Consider the following 16,171-nt stretch of genomic DNA (forward strand, 5'->3'; position numbering starts at 1 on the left):
GACACCATTTCGAACTTTGCATGACTGAGAACCGTTTCTCAAAGAGTCCAAAGCACGGACTTAAAAATGATGGGAATCAAAGGTGTTAACTTTGGGGAAACTATCCCAGTGTTTACCAGGAACCTGGGACTTACTTCATCTCTAACGCACAACACTCTCATTAATCAGCTTACACTCATCAATGTACTGCCAAACTGACTAAACACCTGAGGCATGACGGCAATAACAAGCAATATCCTAAAAGGCTGCCAACAAGACAAAGTGACCGAGTAAGCCGAAAATCCATCCACACAATAGAAACAGCTCATTTACACCATCAACAGCAAGCTGGCTACATGAGTTCAGCTCGAAATATAGTCTTGCGTGTATTCATTGTGCATATTTTCTTCCTTGAAAACTGCACTTTTCCAACATGCTTATAAAAGTCAGAACCTGAGTCCAGCAGATAGCAACGGATCAAATATATCAGAGGAGTTTAGCAGGGAGTCCTTAAGGAGATATTCCTTCTGTCAGCTCACTAATGCAATAATTAACTACTTCTAATGCTAATAATATGTTGGGAAAGATAAAGCTGTTTATTTGACAGCAGTCAAATATAGGATAAATAATCACAGCAAGCATGGAGTGACAGAAATGAATTAATGAAGCTGTGGGTGTGTGTTTCCCATGCCTTATAAGATGATAATTGTGTAACAACTAAAACAGGAGGGGTGAGGAGAAAGTATATATTTGTCTGCTTGTTGTACCGATCCCTCAGTCAGTTCCAGAATGCACTGGTTGTTTGAACACAGAAATTATTTTCAGAATGATCCTTGTTAGAGAGGTTGTAGTTTCAATCTGGTTCTGCCATCATTCTACAAAGACTAATACACCGTTTGCAAAAAGTTTCATATGAAAACTCATGTTTTTTGTGTTTTTGTTCCAGGATTGTTTCATGTCAACACAGCAACATTTTGAAAACGATGTCCGTCTACACGACAACGGTAGAAACCCTGAAAGCGATGCAGTTTTTCATGTTGTGCCACTCGTGGATGATGTTTGTTAATGAAACCACACACATGCAGAACAATACACTATAAACATTAACCATGACAAGTGCATGGGCAGTCACGTGAACCGATGAGGAACTTGGATTGCTATTACACTGAGTCAACTATAAAACTATCAAGTCCCAGGAGAATACGAACCACGTCAACCAAGTCATGCCACTCTGGAGGCTGCCATTGATATTGTCCATCTACTTGGCCATAGTGTGCATGCACAGTAGCTGCAATCTACATGGAGACAAGCCAGAGTATTTTTGAAACGTTACACCTAGGGAGGCAATCTCAAAAACCTGCGTCTTTGGTGACTTTGAGCAACACTGCTGTATAAACAGACGCCCAAAACGCAACAAAACATTTTTGTGTTCTCAGTTGAAGTCATTGTTGTGTAAATAGGCAGTAAATTCTGCGACTGTAAATGGTGATGATGAGGAAGATGAGGGTAAAGGAAGTAGCAAAACAATGACCTCAGGGAGAATGAATACGACAATCCAACACTCTTAAGAATGCCATCAAGGAAGGCTTGGAGAATCACGACAGGGCAGAATAAGCACAAGACTGAGGTCTGACGTCTTTATTAACTCTAATGTTAATGATTTACAGTAGTCTGAAGCCATGGAGTGAATGTATCCTCCTGTTTGTTCTCAAACCCATCTATATTCCTTTGTAATATTCAAACCTGAAGCATATAATCAGCGGCTGAAATAGTGACGAGTCATAAACGTCATTCAACTTGTTTATATGTTCAACATGAACAGTTGTAACAAATACATTCTGATCTGATCCTCATCAGAGGAGCAACTGTGGCAGAATCTCAGATCCTGGCTTAAAATCTGCGCTCTCGTGTCACACAGTGAGAGGGGATTGGGAACAACTGTTGTCATGGTTATGGAAGCACAGACAGCCTGGTGTAATCTTACGACTGAACATTTTAAGACTGCTGCTCCACCACACTGCGCAGTGACGGTGTGGCGGAGCTAATGCAGCAGAAAATGACCGTGACGATCAAAGTCACAAAAAAGCTCCATCAAAACAAACCCCGATGACCAAAAGGATAAGACTGTAGTTATTACCCCTGATTCAGCGGAATGCAACACTTTGCAGTCAAACTGTGGAAATAGGTCTCAGTTGCATGATGTCGATCAAACAAGTGTACCGGAAAAACTTAAGAGGCGTTTCCAGCTCACTAACAAGCCATGATACCGTTCGAATGAAGTGTAAATGTAGCACAGACAAGACGTTTTAATTAATATAAACACAGGTGTGACAGGAGTGTGGACTGCCATTTCTCTGTTGGTATGCGTAGAGAAGGAATTCATGTCACTTTTAAACATGTTAAAAACAACTTAAAAGCCCATGAGAATGTTTAGCTGAGCACATACCTTTTTTTTTAAACAAGTTTCACAAGGGGTGTCAAAACAAATGAGGCACATTCTGAAAAGCCTCCAATATGCTGCTTGACTGTGTTCATGTGCTCATGTTCAAAGCTTCAGTGTGACGAGAAAGCTGAAGAAACTATCAAACATCTCCAATTTTAACTGCTTCAGCCACACAGCAAATGTGAACAAGCCTGAGGTAAACTTAAACACACATTTGCGGAGTGTAGCTGAGACATTATAATACTAATGTCATAAGTTGCTGAACAAAACAGTGGATAAACTAAATCTCTGTTTACTTAGCTGGAGCCAAGGACGAAGCAAAACAATATCTTAGTACATGATAACATCCCCCGCAGTCATATATATTCTGCAGCACAGAAAGTCAGTGAGGAACCGGAGCTGGGGGTGGGGCGGCGAGGGGGGTGGGAGCTGTGACGCGGTAGAGGTGTAACATTCTGCAGAGGGGCTCCACACCGACCCAACAGGGTCAGAACTTGAAAAGGTCAAACAACAAAGGCCGTGTTCACACCTGGCACAAGCATTCGTCTGGGCGATCTGATCACAATTGGACAGCTGTAAGTACGCCACGGGAACGCATCTCAATGAAGGTATTTTGGTTTTATCTCACGAACATGCTCCATATACACATACGTCATTTTTAAATGCGGCGTTGTCCTTCCAATGGGATTCTTCTGCACTTACAGAAACCAGTTTGTTTAGCATAAACTCTTAACAGAATTAACCTGAGCAGAGTTTGTGGCTTTCTGTCATTGATCTGTGCTGATAATATATGAGTCTATTCAGAAAAAATGAGTGCATGTGCAGAGACCATTAAGCGTCTAGGCTGTCTTTCAGTGAAGCTTTGTTCACATTCACATACACGCTGCTTGAAGAATGTGACCCAAGAATGTGAGAATGTTGTCTGAAAGGGGAATTCATACGATGCAACACTGGACAGTCCCAAGGTCAAACACGAAACACATCAGTCAAAAACAAAAACATACAAGCAGCATTTCATTGACCTGCTTTTCACCACCAGGCTAAATGATGCCAACAGAACAAGTCTTCATTCTTTAAAGAATTACAACATAATAAAGTTGTAGGCCTGATATTTCAGTTGACAGCAACTTGACCGGGAATTGATACCACGAGCAGATAAAACTTCTCAGGGTTCTACAGTTTGTAGATGGCAGATTAAATGTTCAAATCCGAACATGGTAGAGATGGGAAGCAAGGTCATGGGTTAAAAGACAACGTATCCTCTTTCCATCAAGCTATTAGCATACTAACAGGACTACGACTCTGCTGTGATTCCTGTGAGAGCTGACGCCTCCGCTCACAAACAGTGTTTGGGTTGACCTCTTTATTGTGGAAACCAGCAGCATTAGAACTGGAAAAGGTGTGGAATATGAAGCAGGCTAACAAAACTGAGCTAATGGAGCACATGGGATTATTATTCCCAATGATGCACCATACGATATAATCTTACAACATGAACATGGGGAAGGCGTGCACAAAGCATTACACACAAGCTTAACAGAGATTCAAAAGAGCCGGTTAAAGAAGCAATGAGGAAATACGCCTCAATCAAACATTTCAATTATCAACAGATGCAGTGAATCACTCTAATTACACAGCATCTCATGCCAACAAAATGCATACCGAGTCTTACCTACACTTACAGCCAAATCTCAACAGTCTTCTGTTGCAACATACTCTCTCTCTTTGGTCTGCAGTGGAAAGCTTCTTGCGAGTGTAATCACTGAGCATGAACCATTGCAGCGGCTCAGCCCGTGCTGGAGATGAAGGCTGTGAGCAAAGCCTCTGACTTGGACCATCATCAACAAGCTAAACCCTGAACCCTTAAAGTGCAAAGTCAAACAAGCATGAGCAGTAGTCCTTCCCTCCCTAATTAAAGAGAATACGGAGCAGAGCCTTACCAACACAAACCGTGCTCGGGCTGGCTCTTCAGAACTCCGTTATCACTTGGATCGTGAGTTTGTGTGGTATTCTTATTTTCCTTCAAGACTGTAGGTAAGACGGACCGCGCAGATGTGCCACAAACACAGCCAAGCCTTGAGATGGAGCTGGGAGCACTTCCACTTCGCGCATCCCAACCCCCGTTTTTACAGAGCACAGCTAACTACTTCCTGCCAGCCAGAGAGGATGTAATGCAGCAACTCCCATTCCTCTTTGATTCCCACTTCAAAGTCTCTTGGAGGTGGAGATGTCAAAACCAACGGGTAAATACTTTCCAACAATCCCTTACCTGAGTCAGAATCTTTCTGGTCTCCATTTGCTCCAGCAGTAAAGGGCAGCTTCCTTTTAGAGGCCTTCTCTTTCATCTCTTTGACCCCATCACTGCGATCCAATTTGGGAGTCTTGTTTGACAACACTTTATCCTGAGAAAAGAGACAAATGAAAACCATGATAAGCAAAACGAACAGAGGGTAACAGATGTTTTAAACACAGTCGATCAGCAGTATAGTAATGTAAATGTCTGTAGTTTAGATAGAAATGGAGGCCAAGGAGTACATACAGATGTAAGCTATCCATAGATCCTGCTACCTCCGCCTGCGTTTAAGTGTTATTCCCTGCCTTGATCCCCACAACCGTAATGGGCTTGTCAAAGTGAAACTTTTCCATGCAGTTTCTTCCGAGATTCCTGACTCCCTGACCACAGCAAAAGAGCGAGGCACAGGCAGAGGAGTAGGAGCTGACGCCAGCTCGGCTCTGCGGTCTACAGCTGCTGGAAACAATCACAAGCCGGAGCCTGAGCCTATCTGCTATCAACAGATGTAAATACTTATGAATCTGTTCGACTTGCTCATTTGTTGTACCCAGACACCGTAGTGATAGCAACTTGGTTATCAACACAGGCAAGTCTCACAGGAAGTACAACTTTGGAAAAGGTAGAGAATAAAAAATAAATAAATAAATAACAAGTCTGGTGAAAAGATAATATTAAATAGCGAAAAAAAAAAAAAAAGTCTTGACAATATATACCTATACACATGTACATGTCTGGAAAAAACCCCCACAATTTTAATGATATTCTAAAATTTGTGATTTATCTCTGTATGAACACAAACAGTTCAGCACTGCATCCTCAAAAAGCATCTTTAAAGAAATGTACACTCATGAAGAAAAACTTTGTAAACACAAATAATAATATCAGACGGGGATGAGAAGTTGGGTAAGGCTACTGTCACACCAACTGTAGTGAATTGTTCTTCTACACGTGCATGAGCAGATGGACAACAGCAATAATGGCGGCCTCCAGAGTGTCATGATTCCCATATCCTCCCGGGACTTTTTAGAGTTAAGAGTTACCGTAATAGTAATCCAACCTGGTCGACTGTCCATACAAAAGTCTGTGTACTCGTCACTGTTAAAGTTTATAGTTTGCTCTTCTCTGTGTTCGTGTGTATGTGCATTCATTCAAAACACAACCAACAGTGCCGAATCGTGGCCAGGCATGCTAGCTACACTGTTGTCAGTACTTCTGTCACTCACGTGTAAATAGACAATGTTCATTTTGAAAACGTTGCAGTGTAAACGCAACATTTTTAATGAAATGAAAAGGAAAAAATAATGTGTTTTCACTAAAATGCTGTCATGTCAACAGAGCTCAGTTAACTCAAATATCACTGTGTGAAAGCACACCAAGTGACGTCGGAGTAGTATATCTGAAAAATAAAAAAGCATAAATGACCACAGAAAACGCTTTAGGGTGCTATTTTCAAAGCAACGAGTTAAATTTTATCAGTATGTTATGCAAACTAAAGCTAAACACATCAAATGTACTTTAGTTTGAGTTTGTGCGATAAAAACTGAACAGTGTATCTTCAAAACACAAGTGAATGACTTTGCAGAGACTCCGAAATAAAGGCCTTACAATGAACGTGTGTAGAAAATAAACATCCACTTCACATTAACTGATCTCAGGACAAAGCCAGGGCTAAAAAGGAACAACCTAATTTCCACACGAGGGTAAAAGCCGATCGGCCAGCCTATACCGTGCTAACCGAACAAGCATTGGTGTCAGTTTATCTTACGCTGATGCCAACAGTGACCCTGAGGTCTACATAATACAGGTCATCATTCCCCTCTCTGCACCATGATCAGATTATTCAACATTTTGATGTTCCAACCTAAATAGAAAATTAACCCGAGAACTGTTAAAATTATGACAAAAATCTATTGTGACAAAAAATAGTGTTAAATCTTTTAAAATTGCAATAAGCAGTTCGTATTTTCTGGCTTCATATCATGCAAAATAAATACCTCCATCTTCAAAACAGCAGCCAATACTGGATTCTAAAAATTCTATTGACACCATCCATGGCAAATTGTGAAAGAAAAAAACATTATAGGATTGTACATTCAATAAAAAGGGGGATTTCCACAAAACAGGGATTTAGTCTATGTTGAATTCTGTTTTGTTTCTTAAATTGCTCAATCAGAAGTTAAGCGGGAAATGATCCCAAAATAAATAAACGTACATGCACAGTGCATATGTTAGTTTGAAATTCGAGATATTTTTAGACAATACTCCCCAGGTACAATCAACCGAAAGCGGCACAATAAAGATGCAGGAGCACGCCAGATGTGATGCCCGCACACACACTTTCTCATTCCACTTAATTTCTGCGCCGTGCCTTCTGTCCCCTTCTCATCTATCTCTATCCTCGGGGCAGGTTTTCTATTATGTGTCAACTGGCTGAACTCCTCCCCCTGCCCTGCCCCAGTCATAAGACTATGATGTCATGGTACAGTAGAGACAAACAGTGTCAGCTACACTGAGCTGATCTCTCTCTCTCTCCCTCTCTCTCCCTCTCTCTCTCTCTTCCTCTTCCTCTCTGTCCACGTCTTCGCTCGGCTATACAATGGCTTCAAAAGGAAAACGCATCATTTAAGTGATGGCATGACGCACAAATCTGGGCAGGTGCTGAAGTTAAGTGAAACTGGCCGGCAAACTGGAATGTGTCTCTGAAGTTATTGTAAACTGTTTGCAGGATTAAATGTAAAGAAAGCATTGACAACACAAGACTGTATCCAGATCCGCCTTCACAAGACGCCCTGTTTGGTGGTCTCCTAGCAATGCATGCTCTTTTCGTCTTCCTGCGTTCTCCACCCACCCCTGTGTGCTCTGTTCCCTCCCTCCCTCCCTCCATGCCGGAGTCTGATGCAATCCTTTGCAGAGAGCTGTAAATCCATGCCTGCATAAGCTTCACCTCTCCTCTCTTCACTTCTGCTTTTGGCTTCGCAGTTGGCACACGCCGTGACATCATCAAGTTGCGCCAGACATTTTTTAACTACCAACAACACGAAAGTCCCTGTGACTAATTTAATGGGGAACTTTCAAGTCAGTGCTACTCACTGGATAAATGTCATTACACCACTGAAATAGTGCTTCTCACACAAGCAGTTTTCTCTGCTTGGACTTCAAGGACACCAAAACAAGCTGTTATACCACAGTTCATTGTATGTGGAAGCGAGGGTGGTTAAAGTTTGAAAATATGAAGTAACCACAGCTGAGTCTGAGTGTTTATGAAACACAACGCGCAAATTATTCTGACAAAGTGCAGCATCGGAGTAACTCGCTATGCTTTGGACTCAGGCGTTTTAATAATCATGAGCTATGAGAACACTGACATACAGTGTATGTATCATGCACACATTAGCCAGGTCAATCAATGCACTAAAACAATCACATTAAGTCATACGGATGCAATAACATTAAACATATTGCTAAAATAGCGAGATTAAGGAGCTGAGCCATGTTGAATAATGAATAGTGATGGTTACACCGCCAATTTAGAGCAACTAAAAATTGGAACGTCTCATACAGTTGCCTGCAGTGACTGGTACTAATCAGCGTCTGTGGCCGGTCACGTCCAGAGTTCACTGATGTAAATTGAAAGAGTTGGTCCATGCAGGCGGATGGAAAAGCTAGAAGAGAAGAGCTACTATAGCGCACACTGCTTAAAAACCGGAAGGCATTGGAACAGAAAGAGAACGAGAGCTTGCAGCACGCTAGCAGACACGTCAGGTGGCCTATAGTGACCCCTGTGCACTGCTGAAAGCACGCGCAAAGTTCCCATGAGGGTCAGAACTGGACCACAGAGGTGACCTGGTTGCTTTCCATCACGCTGATGGGTGCAGGCGTCTCCGTCATTAACCTGGAGGAAAAATGCCAGCAAAGAGCACCGTGGGAAAAATCCATCCAGTGGGGATCACGTGATGGTCCGAACAATAAATGTTCAACGTCTGGCTGCAGCGTTCATGTGGGTATTTTATCGAGCACATATCAATTATCTTATAATAATAATAGCAATAATACATTTTATTCGTAAAGCACTTTTCATCTCAGTATTAAAATGCTAAAAACTGACTATGTGTGTCATGTGTGGCTTTTAACAAAGTTCAGGTAATGTGACATATCCGTACAGTGTTGCCTCTGAAAATGACAGGATTTTTCAAATGTTTTCAAAAGTGTAATCGTATTCTAGACACTGACAAGGATTTTACAATGAAAACGCTGCATTGTTTACATCCGATTGATTTTTGAGAAGCATGACAAAGTGTTGGCCTACAAATTCAAGAGCTTAACTGGATCATACATTTAAAAGATTTGGTAAAAAACAAGCCCTCTAAAAAATACGAAAAGCATGCTTACTTCAATTACAGCAGTATGTATATCAGCTTTCTGTGAGACTCTGCATGAAAAAAAAAAAGAAAAAAGAAAAAGAACTCTATCTACTAATCACCTGACTTCACACAGTGCAAAAAATAATTTGACATGTGGCCCGACAACTGTATTTATTTTGAGATCGGTTGTTCTAAGCTCCTTCAAGAACTTTCCTTACTTCCTCTGAGGATTTACGCCATCCCAGTATCTTCTGTTTTCTTTGCAATTCAAGACAGACTTTATAATTCCAGTATAGGGGCATTGCTGAGCGGAGCAGAGTCCTGGTGAATAAATTGTCTGTCGGCTAAACAAATCTGTAAAAATAAGCTTAGTCTAAAAGTTTGAAGAAGGAAACGCATTGATAAAACAAGGCCAATTTCAGCGCAATTCAGTTTGGTGTGATAAACATTGTTCCTGAAACATACAGTGTTTTAAGAGCTGTATGTAGATCTTTAACAGTTCTCAACAACCACATTGGATTTGAAATGTTGCTGGAATATGAGCTGCTTTGCACCATGCAGCAGTCTGGATGCATTTTGTGTGATGACACGACATGTTCAAGTTTAATGCATGAATGTCCTGATGCCATTACCTTTAGACTATCTCTAAGCATATCTAACAAGCGCATTGTTATTGTCTCAGACTTGGTGCAATAAGGAGGTAAACATGTGAAACCACCCTGGGCATGACTAGCCAACAGTGCTACCTGCAGCTATTTTGCAAGTTCAGATTTGATTGCACTTTTCTTCTGTGGAGTGTCTGTATGCCAGTTTTTTTTGCGCACGTTTAGCAGCACAACATGTGTTTGCTTTCCCCAGCGGCGTCTGGTGGCGCTGTTGCTCCAACTAGTGGCTCGCAGCCACATGACAGTGAAGCTGGGCCTTATATGTGGATCAAAAACCAACTGAAAAGTATTTCTGCATCCCGAGTAACGAGGGACAAATCAAACATCAGCGAGTGATACACCACTACGTCGACATGAAAGACAACCATGAACTCCCAAAGTGTGGGATCTACACAGAAGGACTGAGAGCATGAACAACAGAAGAGCATCATTAAAACCAGCACACTTTGTAGCAACCATGCTGAAGTAACACTGGGCTGGATGACACGAATCTATCGAGATGAATACAGGGAGAGAACACTGGAAAGCAAAAACCCCAACTAAGACCATTTTCCTCCTTCAATTTTTCCAATGTTCCCATTCTGTCTGGAAGGTTTCATAATTTTTAACACGATCGAGGGGTTCTGGTTAAGTGTCGAGGACACGCTAACACGCTAACACCCTCAAGATTGATATGGATGTGGGCACGGCCTGTTTAACTGCATTTTTTTTTTTGCCTTACCTTTTTCCCACCCTGCTTTTCCACCATGTCGGTGTTGAGTGGGAAGTGGTCCAGCTGGGGGGTTTTAGAACCCCCACCTTTGGGCATCGTTCAGCTCTCCCCACGCCAAGCTTCATTCACGCTGCCATTGCATCGTCATCAACCGTCTGGAACACAAAGAGACAGAAAGAAATGGAGGGGGAGGTTAGCACCTGGACAGCATGGTTTATTGAAAACACATTTACACCCTGCCAGACAATGCAGCCATTAGCGGTACATCAAGCACTCTATTTTCAACCATTACGCTCCCGCTCTGGAGGAAGCACATTTAAGAGGAAGGAGAGCTGCAGCTGGGGCAGGCTAAAGGCTTATCTGTTCTCAAGATAAAACTCAAAGAGCAACCAAAATCTGCCCAAATGTTTAAAAATAGCTCAGCAGCTAGCACTTTATTAACTAATCTCATGAGTAATTTCTGAACTCTTCCATTACTGGCCTAGTTTTTCTAAATATTGGTAAATATTGAAGCGTTTTCCTTTTTTTTGGACATAACTTGAAGGAAAGAAGAAATGGGCATCACTTGAAAAGCACGTTTTCACCACTTAAGCAGTCGCAAAACATTTTACACAGTTAACTCATTCAAGCACACACACACACACACCAGTGGTGATGGCCGCCATGCGACGTGTTTGACGTTCATTGTTAGCAGTTCACATTTCATTGTCTTGAGCAGAACACTTCAACATATGGACGGGGTGAAGTGAAAGATCAAACTACCGCTTTAGAATTGACGACAGCCCAATCGATACAATTGTAATTACAGCTGTAACAACATTTTTGGAAAAACTGATCTACAGTATGGTTATTTAAAAAGGTTAAACTATATTATTATGAGCTAAAAGAAAATGCATTAATAAGCGATATTTTAAAGCAATATTGTTGAGGGAAAATAAGCACGCACAGAATTAGCAAAGGAGTGCCCTCAGAAACATGACTGGCACGTCTCAACAGGATCCTCAGCAGTTGCTTTCCGCCATAGTTACCAAACAACTATAATTGAGGGCTCCACCGTGTACTAATTTAGAATTTCCCTACCATAGCTGCTAAAGAAGACTCCAGTCTTCTTACAACAACGGCGCTGCTAAGTGTGAGTGATAGTTCTGTAGGTTCATGATCCAACCGAGGCTTACAGGCAGTTTAATGTGCTCCGTCTTCTCAGAGCCTGCTTTGTCCTCTAAGCAAGTACACAACAACAATATGTGCATTACTATCCGGCGCGTCCCTTCATGGCCTGCTGCTTCACAGAGCCATGAATTAATCATAAATTCCATCCCTCAATTCTCTCCTCCATAATGCACTTTCTCTTCTGAGTGCGTCCAAGTCTGATCATCCCTGCGACTGAATGAGTGAGTGAACAGATGAGACCATGGCTGCATTATTATTATTTTTTTCCTCGCTACTCTGAGACATTGGCACTCCTATCTTCCCTGGCGCCGCTTCCATCTCCCTTCCCGGCCCGTTCCCTCCCCCATCCTTCTTCCTTTCCCTCTGCAGTTATCCTATTCAAAGACTGCTATTTATATCCCTCCAGTCAAGTCAGTCAAGTCAAAACAGTCAGCCAGCCAGCCAACCAGATAGGCTTCAGTGGACGCACTGCCCCCCCGCTACTGCTGGGAAGAGAGACACTGCAAACCGCAGGCCTCTTCCTCTCTCTTCCTCCTCCTATGGCTCGTTGTTATCTCCTCTCTGCTACTGGTAAGCACTCGCTGCAACCTCCACTAAACCCCCACCTCTCACCACACCAAACAAAGTGACAGGAAGGTTGACTACTCTCAGAAATAAACAAACCTCGCAGCAACACAGACACTCACCTCAAACTAGGTCAGCTGAGCTTTGAGAACAATAATCTCTGCACTATTTTAGGACTACTATGATGGACGGCTTTAGCGGCAGAGCTTTTTCGCTGTTAAGCACAACGCAAGAATATGATGTTTGCAAGCCAGCGAGTCATGAATGTAAACGCGGAGAGGAGACCCGGATTAAAGCACAGGCATCATCTGCTGCATGATTCCAACCTAATCTCAAGGTACATAATGTTAGCTGACATCGTGTTTGTTTTTTTAAGAGTTGTAACCATTCGTCACTGCTTGGTGTTTACTGGTGTGTATACGAATGCAAAGGCGTGTCTCACACAAACAATACCCAATAATAACACCAACGCCTAAAAAAACACAACATACTACTTTCCCCAGTGCCGACACTGCAAACGTGGCTGCTAAATTTGATTTGTTTTGAAAACAATTGAAAGCCCATTTAACTTAACGTGCAAAATACTACTTGATGCAAACATCTATGACGTTCACTATCAAAAATGTATCACTGTTAGATTAACATAATTCATCAAATCTCATCTTTGAGTGTGAATACGCATAATGAACACAATCTTTTGTTAACTAGCTAGTCCGTGCAAAATGAAGCTCATTTAAAATGGTCCACTTGCATTTAGGGATGGTTAACAACAGAGGGGCCTTTTTGAGTTTTAATGATTTATTTATGACGTCAGCCAAGTTCGACATAGCCATAGATGATAACTGCAGAAAGGAGTGAGGAGAGGTGAGCCAGAGAAGCAATCTCTCTCAAATGAAGGACAGGACCTGCCAGTACTACTTGCCATCCCTTCTCTCTCCCTTGAATGAACACACACACGCACACACACACACACACACACACACACACACACACACACACACACACACACACACGCACACCTCTCTTTCTTTTTATGCCCTTTTCTCTCTTCATCTTCCTGTAGCATCCTCTTAATCCTCTGAGCCACTCCCTCTGCGGTCAGATAGAGGCCAACACTTCAGCATATTGCAGCATACTGTGTGCACACTCACAAATGCACTGGAACACACCATGGGCACGCACTTAAGACTGACACCAAAACTGACAATGAGTAATGACCAAAAAATCTTCCAACTAAAAGCTGAACCACATGTGAAACCCCTCTTACTTGAGTTAAAGAGCTCCATATCTCGTGAAATTATAATGCAACAGCCGCACAAACCACCGGACCACGAACAAATAGTTACTACTCCAGCTAACGGATAATAGTGGATTTCAGTTCACCTAAAGCGGCGCAAAATATTTAAAAACAATAGGGCAATAAAGAGATCTGAAGTGTTTCTGTCTGTGCATTTTAGCAAGTTCAAACCATCGGAAGGCAATACAAGACTAAACATGCCGATTTAAATTTCATTCTGCAACAAAACGTCACATAACAGGGGTACTTTGTACAATCCCAATTTAAGGCCAAGCAAGGCATTCTGGATCAACACATTGAAATGACTCAATCACACATACAAGTGAAAGCAATGGGTATCTGAGTGACAATTATACGTCAACACATTTGGGATTACAGCTGAAACGCAGTGAATTTACACGTGCAAGAGATGAAAGCAGTCATTTGAACCAACCCTCAGCCACTCCTAAGTTATGACTCTCATTGTGCTCGCAAAAAAAACACACCTCAAATTTTCCACACTGACAGCTGAACAACACAGCAGCTGCATGCAGGGATGGGCATGTTGCTCTGGCCTCAGTGCCTGTGTTTACCAACCCTAGCGCATCCTGCACAATCACATACACATCAACAGCACACTCCCTGGCAGTCGATCAACACATAAGCTCCTTGTCGGTTAAGAGATGCACAACGATGCGCAGATCATTAAAAAAAAAAAAGGTAAAATCAGTGCTATACAGGACAAATTCCTAGATACAAGACATGTAAGCAGAAATACCAAACAATATAATGATGCTACATGTTTGAGTACTGAGCTGCTGTTGTCATATGTGAAAGAATCCCTTCACCAAAATTTTTTTCATATTGAAAGGAGCTTTTACACCACACAAGACACTCAGTCGCCGCTATTAGGCAACAATTCAAAGACAAAAAAGCAAGAACGCACCAATACCGACAGCAGTATTGGGTTCGATACAGCACGTAGTCCTCATACTTGGAAAAAGATCCCCGATATCACCTGTAAGAGCACTACTGTACGTCATGTGCGAGCGATTTCAGTAGTTTGAAGACTCTCCATTATTAATGAGTATGACAAATGTGTGGCAGACTATAAACTACATTCTGCCAAAATGTCAAGAGCAGGGGCGAAAGACAGTTCGCACAACATCAGCAACTGAATCACCAGCAACATTTGTAGCAGCAGAGTTAGCTCGATGTTACTCATTAGTTTAACTGCTCGGCGTGCAACTGCAAGCCGTGGTACATGCTCAAGAGTTTTGGGGCTCACACACCAGCAACGCTACACTCATTAAGAAGCCGGAGTGTGTGTGTGTGAGCATGGCTCATAGCGAGCCCAGTTCCTTGGTCTACAGTATACAGGGCAGTGAGTAGATAGATGCGATGCACTGTATACTGTACACTGTAGCTGTTTGGGGTGCGTGTATCTGTGTGTGTGTGCATGCTACGATTTCAGAGAAATAAATAAAAGCATATCTATTTTAATACGTAATTGAAATGAAATAAATCCTTACGATATCATCCATTCTCAGTTTGTGCATGCATTCCCCCTGCAGTCTATTAACATGCCATGCAGGAGAATAGAAAAGGACAGCAGCAGCAGCTAGCTAGCCTGTTTGGTGTGCAAATAAAGCCACCCTGGCTCTGCTGCTGTATCCTGGCAACCAAAGCCCAGCTTGGCTGCTCAGTCCCTGACCTGAGCCCATTCACTTCATTATAAACCTGTGTAGAGAAGAAGAGACTGGCACACGCACATACACAAACACGTGCAAATGCATACACAAGCACCAAGAGAAGAGGTGCATTATGCCTGAGCAGAAAACGTGTGCCTACAGACGGAGCTAAGAACAAAAAAAAACAAGGAACGCTCGCTCGCACACAAACATTTACCTTGCGAAATGTGCTGTATTAAATATGAGAAAACATCTGGACTTCTGTGGGTGTAGGCCAAGCTAATAGATAAGCTTTTGAGTTTGTTCTTGAAAAGTATGTTGGATTTAGGCTTGTAGCCCACACGTGCAACATAAGTCAACTATTCTTTATTTTCCGCAGAAAGTTTTAGCTTTATACCATTAGATCTAAACTTAATATCTCTCTTCCTACATAAACACAGTCATGTTAAATGTGTGATATATGCAGCAGGAAGTACATGGGGGCATCGGGAAATGACAAAATATATTTGAAATGCGAGCGAGTGGGAGTGGTCCTATTATCCATGAGGCTCTAGGACGGGAGCGAGCCAGAGAGCAAGAGAGGAGTGAGATGTGGGGAGGAATCCAATCACTTGCTCTGATTTTCTATTCTGAGCACGTTCACTCTCCCTTACACCTCTCTGTTCCATCCAATAACAGCTCAGGGCTTGCTGCCTGCCTGCCAGTCTGGTAAATCATGCTGTCTTTGGCAGTGACCTCGCTAAGATAGTGGCAGGCCTCTGTGTGTGTGTGTGTGCGTGTGTGTATATTTTTATATATATAGTGTGTGTCTATACCGCAGGAAAGGCTAGAGACCATCTCGCGCTTTTTAGCTCTTCCCTATCCAATCCCTCAGGTTCATCAGTGCTCTGACTCATTCTCATTTCTTCTCTCTCTCCTCTCTGAGTACTTCTCTCTCATCTGCCTTTCTCTCTATTTTCAAAATCTTTCTCCTCTCTCACAGGCAAAAGCCCGACATTGCCACAGCAACGTGTGAGC

The 16,171-nt window shown here is 42.3% G+C and overlaps 1 protein-coding gene across 2 annotated transcripts in view; it reads right to left on the reverse strand.

The window, feature by feature from the left end:
- The window catches only part of ankrd11 (ankyrin repeat domain 11), a 110,749-nt gene that overhangs the window by 18,978 nt on the left and 75,600 nt on the right, over positions 1 to 16,171 (reverse strand). For both annotated transcript variants that reach the window (XM_030091007.1, XM_030091001.1), the window contains exons 3-4: positions 10,463 to 10,608; positions 4,692 to 4,824 (exon numbers count right to left, since the gene is read on the reverse strand). In XM_030091007.1, coding sequence (XP_029946867.1) covers positions 4,692 to 4,824; positions 10,463 to 10,549 — 220 coding nt within the window. In that variant the 5' untranslated portion in view covers positions 10,550 to 10,608. The remainder of the gene's footprint in view (positions 1 to 4,691; positions 4,825 to 10,462; positions 10,609 to 16,171) is intronic.

The sequence above is a fragment of the Salarias fasciatus genome, chromosome 1, assembly GCF_902148845.1.
Source record: "Salarias fasciatus chromosome 1, fSalaFa1.1, whole genome shotgun sequence".
Taxonomy (NCBI): Eukaryota; Metazoa; Chordata; class Actinopteri; order Blenniiformes; family Blenniidae; genus Salarias; species Salarias fasciatus.